Source organism: Narcine bancroftii, chromosome 7 (genome assembly GCF_036971445.1).
Source record: "Narcine bancroftii isolate sNarBan1 chromosome 7, sNarBan1.hap1, whole genome shotgun sequence".
NCBI classification, from domain to species: Eukaryota; Metazoa; Chordata; class Chondrichthyes; order Torpediniformes; family Narcinidae; genus Narcine; species Narcine bancroftii.
In genome coordinates, this window is record NC_091475.1 from 13,471,928 (window position 1) to 13,499,043 (window position 27,116).

Here is a 27,116-nt window from a genome sequence, read left to right on the forward strand (position 1 = left end):
TAGCGCTTTTGGAAGACTACACAAAAGAGTCTGGAAAAACAACCAACTGAAAAACCTCACAAAGATAAGCGTATACAGAGCCGTTGTCATACCCACACTCCTGTTCGGCTCCGAATCATGGGTCCTCTACCGGCACCACCTACGGCTCCTAGAACGCTTCCACCAGCGTTGTCTCCGCTCCATCCTCAACATCCATTGGAGCGCTTTCATCCCTAACGTCGAAGTACTCGAGATGGCAGAGGTCGACAGCATCGAGTCCACGCTGCTGAAGATCCAGCTGCGCTGGGTGGGTCACGTCTCCAGAATGGAGGACCATCGCCTTCCCAAGATCGTGTTATATGGCGAGCTCTCCACTGGCCACCGTGACAGAGGTGCACCAAAGAAAAGGTACAAGGACTGCCTAAAGAAATCTCTTGGTGCCTGCCACATTGACCACCGCCAGTGGGCTGATAACGCCTCAAACCGTGCATCTTGGCGCCTCAGTTTGGCGGGCAGCAACCTCCTTTGAAGAAGACCGCAGAGCCCACCTCACTGACAAAAGGCAAAGGAGGAAAAACCCAACACCCAACCCCAACCAACCAATTTTCCCTTCCAACCGCTGCAATCGTGTCTGCCTGTCCCGCATCGGACTTGTCAGCCACAAACGAGCCTGCAGCTGACGTGGACTTTTTACCCCCTCCATAAATCTTCGTCCGCGAAGCCAAGCCAAAGAGAAGAGACCTGACAATAATGGAACCTTTACTTTTACTGTACGCGGAAGTAAGACGTGATCAGGTATCTTCCGAATCAAGAGTTATTGAAGATATTTGCGTGTCACCACTGCCCTTGGCTGAAGTATTCAAGACATATTGGAAAAGAAGGCTTTACAGGGAAAATTATACGCACATGCTATCTTTAAATTTGGTCTCTACAAATACTGAACAATTGAAAAGTGTGGTTTTTCAAACTACAGGTCACAGTTGCAATGCTTTCATTTGACAGCTTCGCTGATGCCTCTCCCCCCCCCCCCCCCCCCCCCCGACTTACAACAATCCTCTACCTCAGACATGACTCAAGTTAATTCACAGCCAACATTCTCCACCCCCACTTGGAAATTTGTGGAAGCACAAATTGAGGTTTTCATGATATAGAACACATTGTATTCTTTATATGATCTTACACAGCATGGTATTTGTGATGCATGCTGTTCTTTCTCAAAGATGTTCTGGTGTGATCCTTCTACTATTAGCTCAGCCATCCTCCTGATCACAAAACAATGGCCCATTGAAATGAGGATAGCTGCAGTTAACTAACCAGCTCTACCCATTGAACAGAATAGCCCCAACTTAGGTTTAGGTGGAAGAAATCCCTTTTTGCCCCCTTGGCAAAGCATACTATTTTTTATAACTATCCTATTCAGGTCCTCCACACGGTTATATTTCTGCTGGAGAGAACAATGTTTAAATGGAGTCAATCCTGAAAAACTATCAAAACCCCTCTAACAAGGATAAAGGAATGCCGTTGAGAAATGTTTGCTGAGTGGAAGAATTCAGCTCATGTTATGATTTTACTTATCAGATGAAATGAGCATTCCAAGTCAGTGCATGCAATGAAAAAAAAACAATGGAGAAGCAAAATATCACTGCTAGTCTTGAAGTTCTTAAGGAAAACAGACTTCTCACTAATGGCACCTTCACTGGCCTTGGTGTTAGCTCCATTTTATAATGTTCCCTCTAATTTATCCTGTGTGCTTGGGGAATATAGGAACAGAATGTTAGCCGTCCAAGTCCTACAATTAGTACACTAAATAGGAGCTCATTGAGAAATTTATGGCCCAAAACGCCTTAAAACTTCAGGGACTTCTGAAACATAATTTGAAGATACAATACTAGTTTTTTTTCTCATCAATCTGTCAGCTAAATAACCAGCTCAATTTGTAAACTGAAATTATGCAAAATTGGTTAAATTCATAGGTTGGTTTTCTGCAATTGCAAGCTGAGCACAGTATTGAACATAATTGATGTTTCCACCATTGCGACCACTACATTCATTGCAGGTTGCATCATAAACATTAAGCTTTTTGGAAGCATTCAGCCAGCCAGACCATGACAATACTGGAATGCATAATTTTGGAAATCACGTTTAATTATTGGAACAGAACATATTCTTAATGCAGCATTAGACAACCTGCCCATTCCCTGGAATCCAGACTCAGTTCGTACAACACATAGAAGTTGCCCTGATACCTAAAATGTTGAACAAGAACTGGATGAGGTATGATCATTGCTTGGAACAAAGCATTCTCTCAATTTGCACTAAAGTAGGGCACAACTGGCCACGCTGTTGAAAAAGTCTAAACAACTGCAGATCTTGGAAAGCTGAAATAAAAACAGAAAATTCCATGAGCATTTTGCAGGCCATGCAATAGAAGTAGAAGGAGAAAGAGCTAGCGTTTGATGACATTTCTTCAATCTGAAACATTTCTCTTTCCCCAGATGAGAACTGGGGAATTTACTTCTTTTGTTCTCCTTTGAACACATTGGGTGGCCTGGTTAGCCCAGCGGTTTGTACAACACTGTTGCAGTGCCAGTGATTGGGATTCAAATCCATCAGTCGATAAGGAGTTTAAGCATTTTAACCTTGTCTGTGTGGATTTTCCCTGGGTAGTTCAGTTGCCTCCCATCCTTCAAAACGTATCGAGTTGTAGGTCATTTGGATGTAATTGGACCGCACGGGCTTGAGGGCTGAAAGGGCCTGATACCGTGCTGCATGTCTATTCTTGCAGTTACTGAAACACTAGAAAATCGATAAATCTAGAAATTTCAGTACAAGTATGTGGACTTGGTCAATGCCTTACATGCAACAATAACTTGTGCAGACCTAGCAAGATTGACGAGTGAACTAATATTTATTTTCATACAACATTGTTACATCTCCCTCTTTCAACATTGATTTCTTAATCAAGATTTCACTTGAGCCACTATTTACTACGACTGTAGAAGTCTGAAGCTTATCTTCCCGTGATAACTAATTGAAAAAGAATATAAGGGGACCTTGCTTCAATCCCTTTAGGAGAAGAATGCAGCTTTGAATGACATAATCCATATTACTTGAACTTGCTACTTTCATTTCCTGTTTGGGGTAATTGGTTAATATGCAGGTTTAAGTTTTTAAAATTATTTTCAACAAATTGTTTTGAGCAGAATATTGAATTGTTAATTGTCCTGTTAACTAAGACAAAATAAGAATCTTTGTTGTGTATGTTATCTTGGCAAGTCAACTCATGCAGCAGGTAGTGTACTACCAAAAAAATAAAGAAGAGTGTAGGGGGTAGTGTTGGATTGAATTGAATAGTGCAGGGTATAGAGAAAATTAGGTTAAAAGCAGGGCAAGGCCATCATCTTTTGCAAGTGAGAGCTTCATTGAGGTGTCTGATAGCAGCAGGAAATAAACTGCCCTTGAATCTGGAGGTTTATGTTTGCAAGCTCACACATCTTCTGTCCAATGAAAGGAGAAGAGTATAGACTGAGTAGGACCAGCCCCTTTAATACGTTGGCAGCTTTCCTGATAGAGCGGGAGGTTGATGGAGGGGTAGTTGGCCTGAGCTGCATTTACAACTCGTTTAGGTTCCTTGCAGTCGTGGGAAAAGCAATTTCTGGTGTTTATGCCACTCTTGGATTTCTCCCATCCTTTTCATGGCATCAGTATAACCATTCTCCCTCCTGACTTGCTGTATGTTCTCCCACAATAATTCACTGTTGTAGAAGGTTGCATTATCTCCATTCTTAACATAGAGGGTCATCTATGTTCTCTCTATGATTTTACGGTGACTCTTCTTGTATTAGTAGACTTAATACTTGCTCTTTACTTCAAAAGGAATACAACGTACGCTGCATTATTTTTAAGACTTAAAAGTTGTTCTTCCACCTTTTCTTTGCTGATGCAATATAACGATCATTATGAATATGTTCTTCATTTAACGACATTTTATTTTGTAAAATGGCAGCCAGTAAAATGAACAGATCTTATCAAGGTCCGAATCATTAAACATATCTTTTCAGTGTGATCACTCAAAATAAATTTCTGTGATTACTTTTCCTTCAGTTTGATGTCTTGTCCCAAGTTTTCATGGTTTGTGTATTTGTACTCTAGGACACATTTTGTCTTCTGTCCCATTTTTAGTCTTATTTTTCAAGTTAGGTTCAAGTCAAGTTTATTGTCATCTGATTGCACAAGTACAACCTGATGAAACAGCATTCACTGGTCCTCAGTGCAAAACAAGCAGACACATAGCTAACATAACACACATACAGACAAACAATACATATGCAGGACAAGTATTCATATATACAAATAAATAACTTTAAAAAAAATTAATTTAGACATACAGCACGGTAACAGGCCATTTCAACCCACGAGTCCATGCTGCCCAATTTACAACCCAATAACCTACACCCCCAGTACATTTTGAATGGTGGGAGGAAACTGGAGCCTCTGGAGAAAACCCACACAGACATGGGGGAGAACGTGCAAACTCCTTAGAGACAGCGCGGGATTCAAAACCCAGTCCAGACTCGATCGCTGGTGCTGTAAAGGTGATGCTCTAACCGCTATGCCAACCATGCCGCCATTGTTTTGTAAATACGAGAGTCTTGGATGGTTAGTGTGAACAGTTCCTTTGGTCATTCAGCATTCTCACTGTCCGTGGCAAGAAGTTGTTTCTAGCCTGGTGGCGCTGGCTCTGATCCTCCTGTATCTCTTTCCTGACGGGAGCAGCTGAAAGGTGCTGTGAGCGGGGTGGAAAATGTCCTCAATGATTTTGCACGTCCTCTTTAGACAATGATTCCAGTAGATAATGTCAATTGGGGGGGGGGGGGGGGTTGCTGGGTGGGGGAGATGGTGGGGGAGACTCCAGTGATCCTCTCTGCCACTCTTATGGACCTGTAGATTGACCTCTGATCCATTTCAACATTTCTTCACTATCCAGGTTTGTAATTCGTTTGGAACAATTATTAAAGTTTCCATGCAAGTTGTTGCAGACTCCCTCAGTAATAATTTATTAAGGGTATGTTTGATTCTAATTCCAAATCTCCATACTGATCCTTCCCATCTCCAGTCACTTTTAATAGCTAATATCCCAACTCCACGCTTTCCATCTTGCATATTCAATTGATGACCTGCCCCTTGTTGATTTATACATGCGATGACCATTCAGCCTTTAAAGGGGAATTATGCTGCAAGTACTAATATTGGGGTCATTCGTTTAAGTTGACTGGATAATAATTGGTCTCAGAGCTGAGAAGGTGTGGAGGGGAAAAAAAAGAAAACAAATGCATTTCAAACTAATTTTAATTCCGCAATTCCTACTGAAATGAATATTGTGTAAAGACAAAACTGCCAAAAGGGATGAATAGCTGCCAAGATGAATAGCCTGCCAGCACATTGTGTACCAGCTGATATGAAGAATTAATACTTAGTTTTGGGAGGTTTCCATTATATTTACTGATCAGCCACATCAAGCGAGATAAGAGAAAAGGCATGGAACTATCTATTTATGTTATAAGCATTTATGAAGAAGGTTCCAGTAATCTTGCAGTAGTTATTATAAGACGTTTACATACATACATAGACATACAGCCCTTTTGGCCCATGATCCCGTGCCGCCCAATTACACCCAATTGACCTGGAACCTTGGTACGTTTTGAAGGGTGGGAGGAAACTGGAGCACCCAGAGGAAACCCACACTGACATGGGGAGAACATACAAACTCCTTACAGACAGCCCAGGATTCAAACCCTAATCCTGGTTGCTGGCGCTGTAACAGCGTTGCACTAACCGCTACGCTGACCGTGCCATCTGTACCTTTTGGAATTTGTCATGTGTCAATCCTTAAGCGACCCTTATTGTTGATGGTGGTCATGTGAGAAAGAGCTCCCTGCCACCTTCTGTATGTCTGCATTTGGGTTAGGTATTACATTGCAACAAATGTTCATAAAATAAGCTGAATATTTACATTTAAAAGGGTGGCCCGGTTAGCACAACACTTTTAAAGTGCCAGTGACCAGGGTTCAAATCTGCCACTGTCTGGAAGGAGTTTGTACATTCTCCCCATGACTGTGTGGGTTTCCTCCGGGTGCTCCAGCTTCCTCCCACATTCCAAAGATGTACGGGTTAGTGGGTTAATTGGTCAGATGGGTGTAATTGGGCAGCAGGGCAACGTGGATCCATTCAATTTTCCTTCTGTAGCGACAGCTCTATGGCAGGTGCCATCTCACTGGCTCCACACAAAACAATGGAACATCTGGACAACAAAGACTCATACAACAGGAGTCTCTTTATCACCTGCAGTTCAGCATTCAATACCATCGTTCACTCAAAACTGATCAGCAAACTCCAAGACCTGAGCCTCAATATCTTACTATATAAATAGATCCTGGATTTCCTCACCTCTAGTCCCCAATCAGTGCGGATTGCCAAGAACATCTCCTCCACAATCACCATCAGTACAGGAACACCGCAGGGTTCTGAACTTAGCCTTCTACTCTACTCCCCTTATACCTATGAATTTACAACCCTTTATGACAACAATCCCATTTATAATTTGATGAAGATCCATATTGTGTATATATTGTGCAGTTTTGGTTGGAGAACAGCATCTATCATCCACGTCACCCAGAACACGCTCCATTCTCTCTGTTGACATCAGGAAAGTGGTAGAGGTGCCACAAAAATTCTACCACCAGGTTCAAGAACAGCTGTTACCCTTCCACCATCAGACTGCTAAATAACAGACTAAACCAGAGACTCATTTAAGGACTCTTAATATTGCACAGTTTTCAATTACTGAAAAGTAGAAATTCTGCCTGGCCCACAGGAAAAAGAATATCAGGATTGTATATGATGTTATGCATGTACTCTAACAATAAATCTGAATCTGATTTCAGATTTCTAGCATTGTCTTCCTCTGCGACAAATTTGTTATTGCTGACATTTTGAATGGATAGAGGCAGATTTAGTAATGTGTGTAAATCCAATTCAAAGCATTGATCAGCAAAGTTGTTCAAAATGCTTAAACTCCTTTTCATGTTGTCTTTCCAGAAGGTAATATTTCTGAATGACATCTTTGTGTTAAATAATCGAAGTAAGTTCTTCATTGTGGTATGACAACACCTATTCTTTTCCGAAGTGGTGTGAACAACCCCTATTTCTTGATCAATCCACCTAAAGATGAGAAGATGCATAAACAGGGGGGTGAAACAAGAAAGTCTGCAGGTGCCCTGTGATGCATAAACATGATGATTTCCACTTTCTTGCGTTTAACTCACCATGACTTCCACCTGGTTTGAAGGCAGAGGAAACAGTTTGATATCCAGCATGAAGATAGAAGACAAGATAACCCATAAAAGCATAAGTAGGATACTCTCCATAAGATTTCCTTGCAAACTCTCTGTGCGATAGATCATACGAGCAGGAGTAGGCCAAGCTGATCATTGATCAAAGCTGACCCAAAATTTATATACTCTCTGTGTTCGTAGATTTTTTCACATATTCCCGATACCTTTATCCTGATAACTTTGAAATTATGTTCCCTGACCTGTAAATCTTCACTAGTGGGAGCAGTGTTTCATTTTTCTTTCCAATGTAAGCAGGTCATAATCCTTAAACATTTTTTTTTTTTTAATTATTTATAGGATTTAAAATGCATACAGAAAATAAAACTAACATCTTACTAAATACTAATTCTAATACCCCTACTAATCACCCCTCCCCCCCTTCCCCCTACATCCCACCCCAAACTACCCCTATAAAAAGAGCCAAAAAACATATAACGGTTAATTATCGTTGCTGTGGAGTGTGCCAACCCTTAACATCTTGAGAAAAAAGACAATTAAGATATATCCAAACCCATACATTTCAGATATGGAGTCCACATTTTAACAAAAAAGGAATAATTCTTCCATAAATTGTATGTTATCTTCTCTAAATAAATACAGGATCCCAATTCATGATGCCATCTATGTACATTCAATTCATTAAACATTTCTACCAAATTTCTACTCATTCTTTTTGCTCCAAGGGATCAAGCCCAGCATCTGACCGCATTGTTGAAATCCCTCAGGTCCTGCAACCACGGTAAGAAATCACTTCTGTGCCTTGGATCTAGCTCAGCTGAGGTAAACAGAATTGGACATAATAGTTTAAATGCAGCATAACAAAGTCAACAAAAACTTCAAGATGCTGGAAATCCTGAAAATAACTAGAAGGGTCACTGATGAAGGGTCACTGTGTGATCTGCTCTCTTGTCACAGCCACTGCACTTCCTGAGAAGACTGAAGAGGGCAAGGCTACTGGCCACCAAAATGTCAACCTTCTACAGAAGCTCTATCGAAAGTGTCCTGGCCGGCTGCATCACAGTGTTGTACAGTTGCTGCAGAGAAATGATTCAGAGGTCAATCCACAGGACCATAAGAGTGGCAGAGAGGATCAACGGAGTCTCCCTTCCCCCCCACCCCCCCCCCACCCCACATTGATGTGAACTACCGGAATCGTTGTCTGAAGAGGACACACTGAATCATTGAGGACCCCTTCCACCCCGTACTCCGCATCTTTCAGCTGCTCCAATCAGGAAAGAGATACAGGAGTATCAGAGCCAGCACCACCAAGCTGAGGAACAGCTTCTTCCCACAGGCAGTGAGAATGACCAAAGAAACCGCTCACACTAACCATCTGAAACTCTTATATTTTTGAAAGAATATTTATTTTATTCGCATATATAAATAGTTGTCCTACATATGTATTGTTTGTCCATATGTGTGTTATGGCTGGTTGAATGTCTGCGTGTTTTGCGCCGAGGACCGGAGAACGCTATTTCATCGGGTTGTACTTGTCCAATCAGATGACAATAAACGTGACCTGAAAGATTGACCCTATTTTAATCCCTCTTCTAACTTCAAACATTACACCATCCAGGGTCCTGGAACTCCTTCCAGGTGAAGCAGCAATTTATGCAGTTCTTTCAATTCAGTGGCTTGCATTATTTGGCCTTACATTAAGAGAGACCAAACATAGATTGGGTGACTATTTTAAGAACATTTCTTCAAGCATGAGGGCAAACTTCGGTTATCTGTCATTTTAATTCTCCAGGGAATTCCCCTTCAGTTTCATTGTGACCAAGTGTCTTCCTTTGAAGTTTAATACAACACCTCATCTTTTATTTAATGATTAAACTGCCTTCTGGAATCAAAACTAAAGTTACACAAAATCAATCAAAAATTCTGCTCTGCAAAACTCCACTTCCACTGGTTCAAATTTTTGTTTCTTTATTAAGAGACGTAAAACTTCACAGCTCAAAACCTGTCCATTCAGCCCAACTTGTCCATGCCATCCAACTTGCCTATCAAAACATCCTATTTGTCTGAATTTGCCTTATATCCCTCCAAAAATTCCCCTTCGGATACCTATATAAATGTCTTTTAAATATTCTATCTCCACTGGCAGTTTGTTACGCATACTTTCCACATGCTTCCACCCACCCTTTTCATTCTTTCCTCTCTCAACATTAATCCATATCTTTTACTTTTAGACTTCTATGGCCAGAGAAAATGACTGCGACGTCTTAACATCTAGCCCCTCATGATTTTATAAACCTCTATAAAGTCATGCATCAGTATCCTTTGCTCCAGGGAAATCCCAGCTTACCCAGCCTCTTCTTATACATCAAATCTTCTTTCTTCTTTGGCTTGGCTTCGCGGACGAAGATTTATGGAGGGGTAAATGTCCACGTCAGCTGCAGGCTCGTTTGTGGCTGACAAGTCTGATGCGGGACAGGCAGACACGGTTGCAGCGGTTGCAGGGGAAAATTTGTTGGTTGGGGTTGGGTGTTGGGTTTTTCCTCCTTTGTCTTTTGTCAGTGAGGTGGGCACACCATCCGTAATAACATTCACTTTTTTTGGCATCAGAATCAGAATTTATCATCACGAACAAGTCATGAAACTGTGTTTTCCAGCAGCATCAGAGAGCAAACATTCATATTATAGTTATAATTCCTCCCCCACCCCCAAAGAAATTAATATATAAGAAAAATAAAGTTAAAATATAAAGAAAAAGAAGTAAAAAGATTGCTCAGAGAATAGTCATCCAACACACAGGAGTCAGATTTGAATATTACAATAAAGATGGTCAGATCTCTATCAAGATTGCATGACCAATACTATTAATATAAGAGTTAGACTAGTTCAATGTAATATTTTACATCAGTTATACCTTAACCACAAAAATTGAATAGAATGAAATCAGATCTATCAGATCAATGTTTTAGGTGTGGTGAGGAGGTTGGAACTTACTTGCATTCAACTTAGTCATGTCCCTAATATCATTCTCATTAATCTTTTCTTCACTCTTTCCAGTTTTATGATATCTTTCCTATTGCTGGGTGACCAGAACTGCAAAAATAGAATTCTACATTAGCAGCATTTCGGAATTGAGCCTTTCATCAAGGTATGACAAAAATGAGGGGATCAACCCCGAAACGTTGGTTATGTTTCATTATCTTTGCTATAGAAAGTACTCTGCGCGACCTGCTAACGTTCTCCAGCATTGGGCTTTTACTTCAATCGTGGTGTCTACAGACTTTTGTGTTTTACTCACAATAGAATTCAGCCTCTTTCTGACTTTCAATGCCATTCTATTTATTATGTGTTATCTATTCTATCTTGCATTCTTTGCCTTCGGACACTTTTTTTTTCTTTCCCTGCCTCTAATACAAAAGATTTCTTATATGAGATGGGTTTTTTTCTCAGTTTTAATAAAAACAGATACGGTGAGATTAGCTGAACAATTTCACTATTTTATGAAAGGGAATTTGTATTAGATTATGCAAGCAAATGTATAGAAACATAGAAGATAGCAGCAGGAGTAGGTCATTCGACCCTTCGAGCCTGCTCCGCCATTCAACGAGATCATGGCTGATCTTAAAGTTCAGTACCCCGTCCCCACCTTCTCTCCGTAATCTTTAATACCCTTATACTGAAGAAATATGTCTAATTCACTCTTAAATATATTTAATGAACCTGCCTCTACTGCCCTCTGTGGCAATGAATTCCACAGATTCACCACCCCCTGGGTAAAGAAATTCCTCCTCATCTTGGTTCTAAATGGTTTGCCTATTATCCTCAAACCATGGCCCCGGGTTCTGGATTTTCCCACCATTGGAAACATCCCATCTGCATCCATTCTGTCCAGTCCTGCCAGAGTTTTATAGGTCTCTATGAGATCCCCTCTCAATCTTCTAAACTCCAGCGAGTACAATCCCAATTTGCGCAATCTTTCCTCATAAGTCATTCCTGCCATTCCAGGTATCAGCCTGGTGAATCGCCTCTGCACTCCCTCCATTGCAAGAACATCCTTCCTTAGATGAGGTGACCAAAACTGCACACAATACTCCAGGTGTGGTCTCACCAAGGCCCTGTACAGCTGTAGTAAGGTATCCTTGTTCCTAGACTCAAACCCTCTTGATATGAAGGCCAACATACCATTTGCCTTTTTAACCGCCTGCTGTACCTGCATGCTCACCTTCAGAGATTGATGTACAAGTACCCCTAGGTCTCTCTGCACTTCCCCATCTCTTAATCTATTGCCATTCAAATAGTAATCTGCCCTCCGGTTTGTATTACCAAAGTGGATAACCTCACATTGATCCACATTGTAGTGCATTTGCCATGTATCTGCCCAGTCCCTCAATTTATCCAAATCACATTGGAGCTTCCTGACCCCCTCTTCCGTGCACACAACCCCTCCTAGCTTAGTGTCATCTGTAAATTTGGAGCTATTCCATCCAATCCCCTCATCCAGATCATTAATGTAAATTGTGAACAGCTGGGGTCCCAGTACAGATCCCTGTGGCACCCCACTGGTCACCGCCTGCCACTCAGAAAACGAGCCATTTATCCCAACTCTCTGCCTTCTACCTGCCAGTTCTCAATCCACATCAATACTTTGGCCCCAATCCCATGAGCCTTGATTTTGGAAGCCAGTCATTTATGCGGGACCTTAACGAAGGCCTTTTGGAAGTCCAGATACACCACATCCACTGGCTCTCCCCATCTATTTTACCTGTCACCATCTCATATGAGATGTTCAAGTCTTTACCTAGAAAAATGTTGGAGAAATAGGTGATGCATTTATTGAAAAAAAGTGGACCAATGATGAACATCAGAAAGGCCATGGGGTCAAGCTGATAAACTATTATGAGATATTCTAGGTTTTAAAATCAATGTATGGAGTAAAAAAGCAATGGAAACGATTATCTCAGATACATGCTTGATTGAGGTGCAGTTGCAATACATGGTCCAGTCGCAGTCTTTAGTAAGATTCAAAGGTAAAGGTAGATATTCTGGATTTCCAATCACTTATGGGTATCATAAAGAATAAATATAATCCATCTTTTAACAACAAAAACTTTAATCTGTTTTGCATCTTTAACTCAAAAAAAGCATCGAATGTGTCAGCAAACTAAACAAAAAATGTTGTAGATTCAAATACAGGTGCTAGTATTCAATGGCCTCATGTCTACAGAGGCAAGCTTTGTTTTGAGTAATGAATTACCCTTATTTGGACCTGCATGTGTTCCAATAATATACCTCCAAGTTCCTCTGAGAATGGTCATAGAAATGTAGTGTAGAAAATCCACAGTCAGGAGAATTGTACTGGAGTAGATAGCTTATGGAAAGCCCATTTGTAAGACAGCCTGGTCAAAGCTCTTGTGGTTCATACAAGAGGAGAGAACTGGCTGCCTAATGTTTCACTTGAAATAAGGGAAACAAAAAGGAACTCTCAGGTGACCTGAAAGAAAGAAGTTATCATCTGGAAAACCCTGAGGGGGCGTGTTTCTTTGGCAAGACACCAAAGTGGCTGGGTGTCCAGCATACAACAGATCCTTCTCTGAAAACCAACAAGAACCTTCCTGAGCAGTAACCATTTACCTTTCAAGCACCAAAGCCTGGTGAAATTCATAAATGTTAAATTCTGTGCACAGTATAAGAACTGCCTGCATCCAGTGAACTTGGAGGAGTGAGAAGTGAGATTGGACTGTGAATTAAATAACTTTTCTGAACTTGCACACACATTACATACATGTGCACTTAGAATTAGAAGGGGATTAAAATATTAATAAGTTAAAGTTTGATCCTGTTTTCATGTTGAAAGATAATTAAAAGCTACTTTTGTTTAAGTAACCATTTGTCTTGGTGAAGTTCTATTGCTGCTGGGTTTTGGGGTCCTCTGGGCTCGTAACAAAACAAATAAAGAAATAAAAGCAAACTGACTGCAATGCAGAGAGGAAAAAACTCAAATAAAGTACAAAAGTAAGAGTCCTAAATGAGTCCCTGATTGAGTTTGCCGTTTAAGAGTCTGATGGTGGAGAGGTTACAGCTGTTCCTGAACCTATACCTTCTTCCTGATAGTAGTGGCAAGAACAGAGTGTATGCTGGGTGGTGTGGATCCTTGATGATTTTTGTTGCTCTCCAAGGCAGTGTTCATTGTGGATGTTCTCCATGGTGAGGAGGGTTTTGCCTGTGATGTCCTACCTTTTACCTTCTCAGCCTATCCTAACAAGGGGAGCTATCAGAATGGAAACATGAACATTAGTCTTATGCAGCCTGTGGGAATAGATTAAGAGTTCAGGGCTTTGTTGACTTTTGGCATTGCTCCTGGCTCCACGTCATTGCGAACCAATGCAAGTAATTATTTGAGTTACTTCATTCTGGGCATCTTTACCAACCGACGGAATGTAAACCACCTGACCAAGTGTTACAGGTATTTGTTCCTCAATAAGGAAGCCGGTGTGTCCTTTGAGCAAGATCACAACATTTAAGTTTGTGGTCATGTTCCCTGGAATGGTGAAAGTTTGCGACACATGGCCAACAGGGAGATTCCATCCAGATGCAAGCAGGGCCAGGAAAATATTGCTGGTGTTTCATTGGCTTTGACAATCAACAAGTTATATTGGACTGACAGGGCAGAACTTGATGTAAAGGCAGGAAAAGGTTGGAGGACAAGGCTGGTGCTGTGGATGCCATGTGTCATTTACACGTTGAAAAAGAAAACATTTGCATTTATATAGTGTCTTTAACAATGCCAATACCCCACCCCTACTCTTTTGTTCGGGCACCTACAGACATTTTAGGGCTGAAGCAAAATGTTAGTTATGTATTTTGACCTTTGCTATATAAAGAACGCTGTTTGACCTGCTGAATTTCTCCAGCGTTGTGTTTTTAGTTTAACCACAGTGTCTGTCTACAGATTTTAGTGTTTTATTCCTCAAAGCATTTTTGCAGCCCTTCTCCTGCTGCGCACATATCCAGATCGCACGGGGGGGTGGGGAGGGACGGATCATTGGTTTTGAAGGTGTTAGCTGTGGGTCCAACACTAACTGGGACACCGATCAGCCCAACATTCCTCAAGACTACAACCCACCTGGTTGACTGAAGGAATGAACAGGAATAAAACACGCGCCCTTTCTCGGCGCCGTCTACGACCTGAATGCCCCAACCTTTCGGAGAACGGAGTATTTTCCGGGAGTTTCCGGAGAAACGCAGCGGTATTCCGAAGAATGCTTGGGGACCACGTCGGTTGGACAGCAACTCCGTGCCGGCAGCTTGAAAACGGACGCTTTGCGCAGCCCTCAACACATTCTGCGGCTGTGAGTTTGCAGTCCACACGTACATATGCCTGACAGCATATTAAATACGGGGGGTGGGAAAACCAACACAGAAATGTTGGAGGAACCGCGACACGGGCTGTGTGTGTTTTTACTACAATCTCAGCGTCTGCAGATTTTCGTGTTTGACTCCATATTAAATACAGCGTTGAGTTCAATTCAAGGTAGATGGCACTTTTTAAAAAGTAAAACACAATGCTGGAGAAACTCAGTTGGTCAGTGTCGTTTATGTTGCAAAGATCCATAATCAATGTTTCGGGCTTGATAATCAACGTATCAAGGGTTTTTTTTAAAAAATCCAAGTTGTTAGATGCTCCCTTCCGATTGAAAATAATATACTGGTTAATGCAGTATATCTGGCCTGTTGCAGGTCACGATATATTCAGGGCACAACCCAGTGGCTTATTTCAATTCAACCCGGGACGAAACGCGGCCGCGCTGCTGTGAGCGCAGTGCTGCAGGCACGGGACATTGCAAGGTCAGCACCGACCAACAAGCCTCCGCATTTCCCTACCCGGCGTGGATCTAATTCACAGGTGTGTGTCCCTGAAAATCCCCCCTTTCCCAAAGTCAAAGGACACTTGGTGTGATACATTGTCGGTGATAGAGGGAGAAATCTCTCTCTTGGGGATAGTCCATATTGGGACGACTTTACAACTAAAGATCTAGCAATACCTGTTTACAACGTGACGAGGTTCTGCGAAGTGCAACCACACGCAGGAGACCTGCTGGAGGAACTCGCGAGTCAGGCAGCACCAGTGGGAGAAAAAGAATGGTTGAAACCCTTGATTTCCCCCACCAAGTTCCTCTAGTTGAGCGTTTGCAACAGGGTATTCGTCTTCGATTCCGTTCGACTGCCGTGTCATGTCTCAGCAGACACATCAATCTCTTGAAAAAGAGTGGTCGGGCAAGACCTTTGTAGTGCAATATTGAAAATACATATCATTCTTGATTGAGAAAGGTTAACAACGAGGAGCGAGGGAATCCAACAGGTATGCGTCATTCAGCACCACGCTGTGGCGATTCGATTTTATTGATCCTTTTATTGGACACAACTAAATATAGGGGTTGCAACGTGAGATCAGAATGCGAGGACGAGCCATGAAGTCTTGACACGGGGAGAGTTTAGTTTAAAATGCACATAGGCTGCCCTTTTGGAAGCTTCACACGCTTTACCTGCGACTCGAGTCCATCCGCCAGGCAGCATAAAGTTGAACGGCCGCTGGTGGGAATGGAGAGAAAAATCCATCATTCGTGACCAACAAAATATTGTTCAGGAATGGTCTCGAGGCCCTCTTAAAATCAAATGCGCAGAGAGGTGGAAGGAGACGTTGGGTTAACGATAAAGGTCCCCGCAATAGAGGGTGTTCATTGCAGCTTCAAGAGTGGGGTGGGGTGGGGGACTGGAATGAAAAGTGACCTCTTGGAATCTAACTTCAGTCATTAAAATAACCCAAGAACTATTGAGACGACAATGCCGCGCCAACAGCAGTAACTCGGGAATCACTCATTGTATCTTTTGCTTTGCTTAAATCAGAAAGGTCTTCCTTGAAAATAAAGTAAACAAAGCAGTGTCTGTTAAAAATAGAACAAGTTCAGGTGACCGTCCATAGATTTCAGGTCGAACGTCGCCTGCTGTGCAAGATTAGGATTATGTTCTATTATTGGCTGAGGGCGGGAGAAGATGGTTTTTATTAAAAAAAATAAAACTTTCGCGACGCCCTTTTTTCAAGGACATCATTTTAAAAAAAAAGAGGGATGCAGAACCTTTGCAGAAGTCATTAAAAGCAGCGCAGCAGGTTGCAAGGGGCGACCACTCACCTGCCACAAGAGTTGCGTGGGTTGGAAAGGGGGAAAAAAAAGCTACATCTAATTGACAGTCGCCCTGGCAACACGCCCCGCCCTATTCATCAGTGCGTCATCCGGGGCACGGACAACCACCTCGGCCGGGAGGCGCCGCCTTTCCCCTTGCAAGCGTCAGTGCCTCATCCGGGGCACCCGGGGTGATTGACAGTCTCTATAGCAACCCGCTCCGTCAGCCGCCATTTTGTTATTAGCGGAGAGAAGAGAGAATTTTTTTTTCCGCCTTCTCTCGGGTCTTTTCCCGCCTCGGAATTTTTTTTTTCCCGCGCGCGCGGGTGATCCATTTTTTTTTCCCTTTGGCTTCGGTTTCCTCTCGTTTTCAACCCCACCGTCTGCACCCTCGGGTTTTTATTTTCTCCTCTTTCTCTCTCCCCCCCCCCCCCCCCTCCACCCCCACCACCATCCCCGACCTCTCCTCCGCCGCTGGACGGGCATCGGGCGGCAGGTTGAGGAGAGCGGGAGAGAGCGAGCGCGGGCCAAGTTGGATTGTGAGCGGGCCGGCCCGGGGCGTCCGGAGGATCGGGCCTGTGGAGGTGGAGGGAGCGGGCGCCAGGAGCTGGAAGTCGGGTTTGAAAAAAGGCGGCGCCGACGAGGTGTTCGCTGTTGCGCAGGTTTGTAGTGCGCGCCATTTTGTGGAATATAAAGAGGGAGCCGGGGGGGGGGGGGGGATGGGATGGGATGGGGGAGAGGCGGGAGAGCAGAAAAAGGGGCACCGTTGTCGAGAGATCGGATGCGAAGTGGCGCGGGGGGGGGGAGAGAGGAGGGTGTTCTCTCCCGGCGCCAGCACGTCCCTCGGCCGGCACTCCGGGGGGGGGGGGGGGGGGGGCGAGCGGCGTCTCGGCAAGCAGAGCGGGCCGAACGGCCACACGCAGGGGGTAGGGGGACAGGGACAACACAGGGGGAAAGAAGACAGGGACAACACGGGGGGAAGGGGGACAGGGACAACACATGGGGAAGGGGGACAGGGACAACACAGGGGGAAAGGAGACAGGGACAACACGGGGGGAAGGGGGACAGGGACAACACATGGGGAAGGGGGACAGGGACAACACAGGGGGAAAGGAGACAGGGACACAGGGGAAGGGGGACAGGGACACGGGGGAAGGGGGACAGGGACAACACAGGGGGAAGGGGGACAGGGACAACACAGGGGGAAAGGAGACAGGGACAACACGGGGGGAAGGGGGACAGGGACAACACATGGGGAAGGGGGACAGGGACAACACAGGGGGAAAGGAGACAGGGACACAGGGGAAGGGGGACAGGGACACGGGGGAAGGGGGACAGGGACAACACAGGGGGAAGGGGGACAGGGACACAGGGGAAGGGGGACAGGGACACGGGGGAAGGGGGACAGGGACAACACATGGGGAAGGGGGACAGGGACACAGGGGAAGGGGGACAGGGACACGGGGGAAGGGGGACAGGGACAACACATGGGGAAGGGGGACAGGGACAACACAGGGGGAAGGGGGACAGGGACAACACAGGGGGAAGGGGGACAGGGACAACACAGGGGGAAGGGGGACAGGGACAACACAGGGGGAAGGGGGACAGGGACAACACAGGGGGAAGGGGGACAGGGACAACACACGGGGGGAAGGGGGACAGGGACAACACAGGGGGAAAGGAGACAGGGACAACACAGGGGGAAGGGGACAGGGACAACACAGGGGGAAAGGAGACAGGGACAACACAGGGGGATGGGGACAGGGACAACACAGGGGGAAGGGGGACAGGGACACGGGGGAAGGGGGACGGACACGGGGGGAAGGGGACAGGGACACGGGGGGAAGGGGACAGGGACACGGGGGGAAGGGGGCAGGGACACGGGGGGAAGGGGCAGGGACAACACAGGGGGAAAGGAGACAGGGACACACAGGGGGAAAGGAGACAGGGACACACACAGGGGAAGGGGGGCAGGGACACACACAGGGGAAGGGGGGAAGGGACACACACAGGGGGAAGGGACACACACAGGGGGAAGGGGGACAGGGACAACACACAGGGGAAAGGAGACAGGGACAACACACACGGGGAAGGGGGCAGGGACACAGGAGGAAGGGGGACAGGGAGACGCACAGGGGGAAGGGGATAGGCATAAAGGACGGGAACAATAGAGGGGGACAGGCGTAACAGACAGGCGCAACACAGGGAAGATGGATAGGCGCAACACACGGGGAAGATGGACAGGCGCAACACACGGGGAAAGGGGACAGGCGCAACACACGGGGAAAGGGGACAGGCGCAACACACGGGGAAAGGGGGACAGGCGTAACGGACAGGCACAACACACGGGGAAAGGGGGACAGGCACAACACACGGGGAAAGGGGGACAGGCACACCACCGGGGGGGGGTGGACAGGCACACCATCGGGGGGGAGGGGGGTGTGGAGATCGACAGGCACACAACGAGGGAGGGAGATGAACAGGGACAACAGACGGGGAAAGGGGGACAGGCACACCACGGGGGGGAGATGGACAGGCATAACACACGGGGAAGATGGACAGGCACAACGCGGGAGGAAGATTGACAGGCGCAACGCGGGAGGAGGATGGACAGGCGCAACGCGGGAGGAGGATGGACAGGCGCAACACGGGAGGAAGATGGACAGGCGCAGCGCGGGAGGAAGATGGACAGGCGCAGCGCGGGAGGAAGATGGACAGGCGCAGCGCGGGAGGAGGATGGACAGGCGCAACGCGGGAGGAGGATGGACAGGCGCAACGCGGGAGGAGGATGGACAGGCGCAACGCGGGAGGCGGATGGACAGGCGCAACGCGGGAGGCGGATGGACAGGCGCAACGCGGGAGGCGGATGGACAGGCGCAACGCGGGAGGCGGATGGACAGGCGCAACGCGGGAGGCGGATGGACAGGCGCAACGCGGGAGGCGGATGGACAGGCGCAACGCGGGAGGCGGATGGACAGGCGCAACGCGGGAGGCGGATGGACAGGCGCAACGCGGGAGGCGGATGGACAGGCGCAACGCGGGAGGCGGATGGACAGGCGCAGCGCGGGAGGAGGATGGACAGGCGCAACGCGGGAGGAAGATGGACAGGCGCAACGCGGGAGGAAGATGGACAGGCGCAACGCGGGAGGAAGATGGACAGGCGCAACACGGGAGGAAGATGGACAGGCGCAACACGGGAGGAAGATGGACAGGCGCAACACGGGAGGAAGATGGACAGGCGCAACACGGGAGGAAGATGGACAGGCGCAACACGGGAGGAAGATGGACAGGCGCAACACGGGAGGAAGATGGACAGGCGCAACACGGGAGGAAGATGGACAGGCGTAACACGGGAGGAAGATGGACAGGCGCAACACGGGAGGAAGATGGACAGGCGCAACACGGGAGGAAGATGGACAGGCGCAACACGGGAGGAAGATGGACAGGCGCAACACGGGAGGAAGATGGACAGGCGCAACACGGGAGGAAGATGGACAGGCGCAACACGGGAGGAAGATGGACAGGCGCAACACAGGGACAGGCACACACGCGGGGACAGATGCAATAGATGGGGAAAGGGGACAGGCGCAACATGGGGAAGATGGACAGGCACAACAACACTGAAGGAAAATGGGCGGGCATAACACTGAGGGGGAGAGACACAGCACATGGGGAAGATGGACAAGCGCAGCGGGAAGATGGACGGACGCAACACGGGGAGGGGGACAGGCGCAGCACGCGGAGGGGAGGGGGACAGGCGCAGCAGGCGGAGGGGAGGGGGACAGGCGCAGCAGGCGGAGGGAAGGGGACAGGCGCAGCAGGCGGAGGGAAAACGGACAGGCGCAGCACGCGGAGGGAAAACGGACAGGCGCAGCACGCGGTGGGAAAACGGACAGGCGCAGCACGCGGTGGGAAAACGGACAGGCGCAGCACGCGGAGGGAAAACGGACAGGCGCAGCACGCGGAGGGAAAACGGACAGGCGCAGCACGCGGAGGGAAAACGGACAGGAGCAGCACGCGGAGGGAAAACGGACAGGCGCAGCACGCGGAGGGAAAACGGACAGGCGCAGCACGCGGAGGGAAAACGGACAGGCGCAGCACGCGGAGGGAAAACGGACAGGCGCAGCACGCGGAGGGAAAACGGACAGGCGCAGCACGCGGAGGGAAAACGGACAGGCGCAGCACGCGGAGGGAAAACGGACAGGCGCAGCACGCGGAGGGAAAACGGACAGGCGCAGCACGCGGAGGGAAAACGGACAGGCGCAGCACGCGGAGGGAAAACGGACAGGCGCAGCACGCGGAGGGAAAACGGACAGGCGCAGCACGCGGAGGGAAAACGGACAGGCGCAGCACGCGGAGGGAAAACGGACAGGCGCAGCACGCGGAGGGAAAACGGACAGGCGCAGCACGCGGAGGGAAAACGGACAGGCGCAGCACGCGGAGGGAAAACGGACAGGCGCAGCACGCGGAGGGAAAACGGACAGGCGCAGCACGCGGAGGGAAAACGGACAGGCGCAGCACGCGGAGGGAAAACGGACAGGCGCAGCACGCGGAGGGAAAACGGACAGGCGCAGCACGCGGAGGGAAAACGGACAGGCGCAGCATACAAACAGGAAAAACGGACAGGCGCAACATACACACGGAGGAAAATTGGACAGGCGCGATGCACACACTGGAAAATTGACAGGCACAACACCCACACACAGGAAAAATGGGACAGGCACCACCCATATACTCACAGGAGAAATGGATAGACATAATGCACATGCAGGAAAAATGGCCAGGCCCAGTGTGCGTGCACCTGAAAAATGTACCGGCACAGCCTGCACGCGAAGAAGAATAGGCACAACACACACACACACGAAGAATAGACATGCACAACGTGGCACACAAACTAGCCAAGCACATGTGCACGCAAAAGACTATTGCATGATGCGCGCGGGTACTGTAGTTGAATAGACCAATGGAGTGCAAACAGGAAGGTTCACTGTCTTTAATTTCTCAGTTTATTCCTCTCTTCAACTCTTATACTTTCCTACAGTACAGGATTCCCGACTTTCTCTCCAGGCGGATCTAATCTTAATCTCTGCGTTAGTTCTCAGAGTCAAAAGATGGACTCTTTGTCCTACTGTGCTGTTAAGTGTTACAGTATGCACTGCATTCTTGTTTTCAGGGCATGGTGATGAAGCATGAATAATACATGCACAACACATTTTGGATATAAAATGTATAACAGGTTTTTTATTTAATTTATTTGGAGGATTTCTAAAACATTAGTTTTGAGTTTGGGTAGCCAACGTTGGCCCGTATGAGATGCAGTTTCAAACTCGGTGATGACATCCACTCTGGTGGTTGCAATTTATCTTGAGTCCGTTTTCTTCCCATCATTATATCCCATTGAAAAAACTTTGGTAAAGCACTAGTCAAATGATGCCTGATTAAAAATGTGTTTCAAATATTTGGTCATAATTAGATAATAACGTATACATTTTGAGGAAAGTGTTCTCAGTCCATGGTGCACACAGGTACTAAACTTATGATTTGTAATGCCAAATGCAAGATTCCAAAGTATCTTTGGAATTATGATAGTGTGTTTATTTGTAGTTTGTTAACTGGCAAATATGCACAATTAAAATTATTTTAAAGAGTATATTAACATGCAAGAAGTTGGAGATTACTTTGTGATACTGTCAGTGGTATTGTTAATGAAAGTAAGGAAAACTCTTTGTATTTATCATTTTTGCATTAATTTCTATTTTTACATGATTGACTCAGACTTTCCATTAGTTCCATAGCTGTTTCAATTTAGTTTCCATAAACTTAAAATTGCGAGTTTAAATGCCCAGTTCTGGTTATTGAAAACCTTTTGCACTCTCAATCTTTCACTGATCGCTTCCTGATGTAACTGTGTTTTTGATTGTATACTGATTACTAATTGGAGGTAATAAACGTGCATCTTTGATAAAAGATTTTGATGACCCAAATGATGTTTTTTTTTAACTTTTATCCACATAAATTGTGATATGGAATTAGTTTTTCACATGACTTCCAATTTTTGAAGCTTGTAACATTAGAAAAGTAGAACAAAGTTTAGTTTTATGCTGACATGCGTTTAAAAAGTGAGGTAGTGTATGAAGGCATCCTCCTGTCAGGTGTCAACACAAGTTGAACAGAAAAGTTTTTTCCTGGGTCTGAGTGTACACTGGGCTGAAAATGACAAGTGTTATAGAAAATGCCACAAATGAGAACAACTGACTTAAACTAGGAGTTTTATTTTGAATATAATTTTGCAAATGTATTGGAAATAATAGATTATCATAATTTATCGCTGTAAAACATATCCAGTTATTCAAATTGAATTAACGGTAAGTCAGACCTCGGGCTTGTATATTAACCCAAGTGCAGTACACCTAAGTGCTGGAGAAACTCCTGTAAAAAGGGAGCCAATCTCTGTGTCTTCCCCAATCATCTCTCTATAAGTGAATCTCAAAAACATTGCCCTGATTACATTTTCATCTTTGCTAAGCTTGTCTATGATCTAGCTCCAACCAAAAACATTATTGCCTCCCGAGGCATGCCATTTTATTGACATTTATCTGAGGCATTGCTCACTTTTATAAAGTTAAAAACTAGCACTGACATTGGAATGACCTAATTACATTTAAGTTTGTTTCGTGCAGAATAGTTATGCTATACAGAGGTAAACCATGATTGAATAATACACATGCAGTTGCATGCAATGAAATACTGATTAACACCTGAAACTTGCTGCACTGCAAGGAACTGCAGAGAGTTGTGAATGAAATTCAGACCATCAGTCAAGTGAATTTCCCCTGTATTGACTCTGCTTATGCCACCTGTGTCTTGGAAAAGCTACTAATATATTAAAGGACTCAGACCACCTCCATCACTCTCTTTTCCCCACTTTGGTTTGGCAGAAGGTACTTGAGCTTGAAAATATAAACCTCCAGATTCAAAGAAGTTTCATTCTTGCTATTTTATTGTTAGACTTTTAAATGGAACTCTCATTGGTATAAGATGCTAACCTTTCACTGTTTTAAATGTACTTTTCTCTGTATCCTGCACTTTTTAACACTATACTTGCACTTATTATTGCACTACCTGTGCATAAGCATGGGTTGCCTTGCCTGGATGGCACACAAAACAACCTTTTGCTGTGATTCTGTATACATGACATTAAACAATTGAGTACAGTATTCTGGATCATTATTAATGTATTCATAAAGTTGCAATATCCTTGGATCATTTGGTTGCAGAGAAATATTGTTTATGAAATGATACAAAGTTTATACTTTACTGTGTTTTCCCTGATCATTTTAAAAAATCTTTTAGTTTCCTTACTTTTCTTCACATAGACTTAAGAACTTATAGCAGGGAATTGGGCCTGTTCCGACTCTGATAACACCCTGGTGCAAAAGCATACTTGTATCCACGTCCCTACAATTCTGTTGGTTTTGCACTTGCAACCTTACTTGTTAAAATTATGTATCTATTGTCGGAGTACAGATGTGACATCACATATAACCTTGAGATTCCTTTTTTCAGCGGGCAAGGCAGAATTACTACTTAATGGCAGTGCAAAAAACAAAACTGACTCAACATATAAAAGTAACTGGATTTACTTCTTCTTGTTTAGCAAAAATACAATTTGTCTTGACAATTGAGTCTATCTTTGCCTATCTTCATTCTAGAGTTTTCTCAATCAATTTTCCCACAGAAGTTAGTAATATGGCAGTGCTGCCATTATGACCTGGTAGAAATAGGAAAATTGATCTTTTCACTCATTTTGTAAATGACAGTTTAATTTCTTTAAACCCACCCCATCCCAAAAAATGAAGAAATTGGACGTAATTGTGAGATTTCACACAAACAGTAATTGCATTGACGGGGACAGTAATTGGTAAACATTTGATAGAATTTCAGATGGGCTTAGGCATGGCTATAAGGGTGGCACGGAGCGGTTAGCGTAATGCTGTGCAACACCAGTGACTCTGGTTTGAATCTGTCACTGTCTGTAAGAAGTTTGTATGTTCTCCCCATTACTGAATGAGGTTTTTCTGGGTGCTCCAGTTTCCTTCTGCCCTCCAGAAATGTTCAGGGTTTGTAGGTTTATTTGGGCAGCTTTGGCTTGTGGGCCAGAGGGCCTGTTACTGTGCTATATATCTAAATTTAAATATCGTTGTTGGATCCACACATTAGCAACAAATTTCATGTTAATATGAGGGGGAAAAAGGATAAAATTAAGTTTGTTGAATTAAGTTGCTTTTTTTTGTAATAGTTGCAGAAACAAAACAACATATTTTGCAATCTTTTCCAGACGTAACCTGCTTTATGCTCGTTTATCACTAAAGGAGGTATATTGTCTTGTTATTGGTATGTAACAAGTTATTGGCATTGTGCATCTTTTTCATGACTAATGTTTTTTTATCTACTACAACTTTAGGAGTCTTGACCATAAGCATTTTCAAATTTCAATCTGAAAAAGTTGATATCAAAATCATCCCTACTTTGTATGTGCTCTTTTTGATATGAAAATGATAGAGCAGTACAGGCTTGTGGGGCGAGGGGCCTGTTATGGTGAGGTATCCCTAAAAAAAGTTAAATTGTCTGTCCAGGGAAGAGGTTTATGTTCCATTTAAGCACAAACATGGCTATTGTATAATTTCGTTCAGTAGGTGATGAGTCATCTGTTTTCATTCAGTTGATGTAAATTTAATTTAAATTTTCATACATTCAAATATACTGAAAACATATTACATTCCTATCACCAATGCCTTATACATCTTTCTGTAAATGTCTTTAAACTATGGATGAATTGGAAAATAAAATTTTGCTACTCATTGCATTTTGTTCAGACGCCTACCGACAATTTTTCATACCTTAATGAAGGGCTGAAGCCTGAAAAGTTGGTTATGTATCAGCAGAGGTTTTTATTCTACAAATCTGTGTTATGACCTGCTCAAGTTGTTTTTTAAAGGCAAATTTGCCTTTTATGCAGAGGATAGAGTGCAGTCCTTTTATGTAGCCTAGAGCAGCCAGGTGGAGGGAATGTAGAGCAATTTAGACAAGTTTAGACCTTTTATGGAGATAAGTGGAGATAAGAGGAAACCTGTCTTTACAAATTGCTAATTTTCACTGTAAAAGGGCCTTTTATTTCCGCTATATTTTGTAAAGAAAGCTTTTGGCATCTTGGGCTTCATAAATCAAAGTATTGAGTACAGTAATTGGGATGTTATGGTGAGATTGTATACAAGACATTGGTGAGGCCAAATTTGGAGTATTGTGTGCAGTTCTGATTGCCAAGCAACAGGAAGGATGTCAGTAAAATTGAAAGAGTACAGAGAAGATTTACTAGGATGTTGTTGGGTCCTCAGAAGTTGAGTTACAGGGAAAGATTAAACAGGTTAGGTCTTTATCCTTGGAGCAAAGAAGAATGAGGGGAAATTTTGATAGAGGTTTACAAAAATATGAGGGATATAGACTTAGTAAATGCAAGTTGGCTCTTTCCACTTCGATTAGGAGAGATAAATATGAGAGGACATGTCTTTAGGGTGAAAGGCTTAGGGGGAAAATTAGGGGGAACTTCTTCACACCGAGAGTGGTGGGAGTTTGGAACAAGCTGCTATCTAATGTGGCAAATGCAGGCTCACTCTTAAGTTTTAAGAATAAATTGGATAGATACATGGATGGGAGAGTTCTGGAGGGTTATGGAATGCTTGCAGATTTTCTATGGTTCTATATAAAGAGCTGAGTTTCTCCAGCATTGTGCTTCTTCTTCAGCTATGGTGTCTGCAGACTTTATTGTTTTACATCTTGCTAGTTATTATTTATTATGAAAATAGGAAATGCTGCTTGTGTTTATTTTTATCATATTCAAATTATTTGATCAAACGAGAAGCATTATATTTAGAAATTGCCTTCATAGAATACAAGTTGGATACTTCACTAAAAAGGTATAAACTTAATAGACAAATTCAATCTCAAAATGAACAGTCGATAAATATGTTAAATGCACATCATTGTGAGCTCCTCAATTAAACTATTTTTGTTGATGCGACCCATTTATTCTATTGATTGTTATGTCTGTTAACCCTAAGAACACCAGATTCTTAGAAGATGAAGTGTTTTACCTGTTAACTCTGTTTTTCTTTCTTTGGTCTGTTGAGTGTTTCTCGCAGATTGGTTTTTATTTCATACTTACATCTTCTGCAGTTTTTTTTCCATCTTGGCAAACTGTAACCAATTCTAATGTATTTTAAGGGGACCAAAACTTTCACAGTACTTGAGATGTAACTTTGCTATTGTGCCTTGTAGCAAAACCTCTCTGCTTTTGTACTCCAAACCCATTTGCTTTTACAGGGCAAACAGGAAAAAAATGTGTATTTTGCGTACAAACCAATAAACAGAATCCTGAATCTTAAAATTAGGACCAGCATTACATATGATTTGGTACCAAGTCTCATTTTGGTTGCTGGCTTGTCAGGTCAGAGCAGCTGAATTCTTGAAAAAGGGGACATGTAATTTTTGTAAAACCATCCATCATGACCCCTCACACACCCGATCATCCACTTAATGAGGAACTGTGGTA

At 44.5% G+C, this 27,116-nt stretch overlaps 2 protein-coding genes across 15 annotated transcripts in view; one reads left to right on the forward strand and one right to left on the reverse strand.

Annotated features, from left to right (window-relative positions):
* The window catches only part of vps26c (VPS26 endosomal protein sorting factor C), a 70,004-nt gene extending 53,370 nt beyond the window's left edge, over nucleotides 1-16,634 (reverse strand). The window contains exons 1-2 of one of the 3 annotated variants that reach the window (XM_069888890.1): nucleotides 16,517-16,634; nucleotides 15,371-15,917 (exon numbers count right to left, since the gene is read on the reverse strand). In XM_069888890.1, coding sequence (XP_069744991.1) covers nucleotides 15,371-15,577 — 207 coding nt within the window. In that variant the 5' untranslated portion in view covers nucleotides 15,578-15,917; nucleotides 16,517-16,634. Of the gene's footprint in view, nucleotides 1-10,322; nucleotides 10,344-15,370; nucleotides 15,918-16,516 lie in introns of those variants that run through there. The other 2 variants (XM_069888889.1, XM_069888891.1) reach the window with 2 other exon arrangements.
* A 95-nt stretch (nucleotides 16,635-16,729) lies between these two features.
* Nucleotides 16,730-27,116, forward strand: part of dyrk1aa (dual-specificity tyrosine-(Y)-phosphorylation regulated kinase 1A, a) — a 225,845-nt gene continuing 215,458 nt past the window's right edge. For 9 of the 12 annotated variants that reach the window (XR_011341584.1, XR_011341583.1, XR_011341582.1 and 6 more), the window contains exon 1: nucleotides 17,080-17,169. The gene's annotated coding sequence lies outside the window, so the exon portion shown is untranslated. Of the gene's footprint in view, nucleotides 17,170-27,116 lie in introns of all 12 variants that reach the window. The other 3 variants (XM_069888861.1, XM_069888862.1, XM_069888870.1) reach the window with 2 other exon arrangements.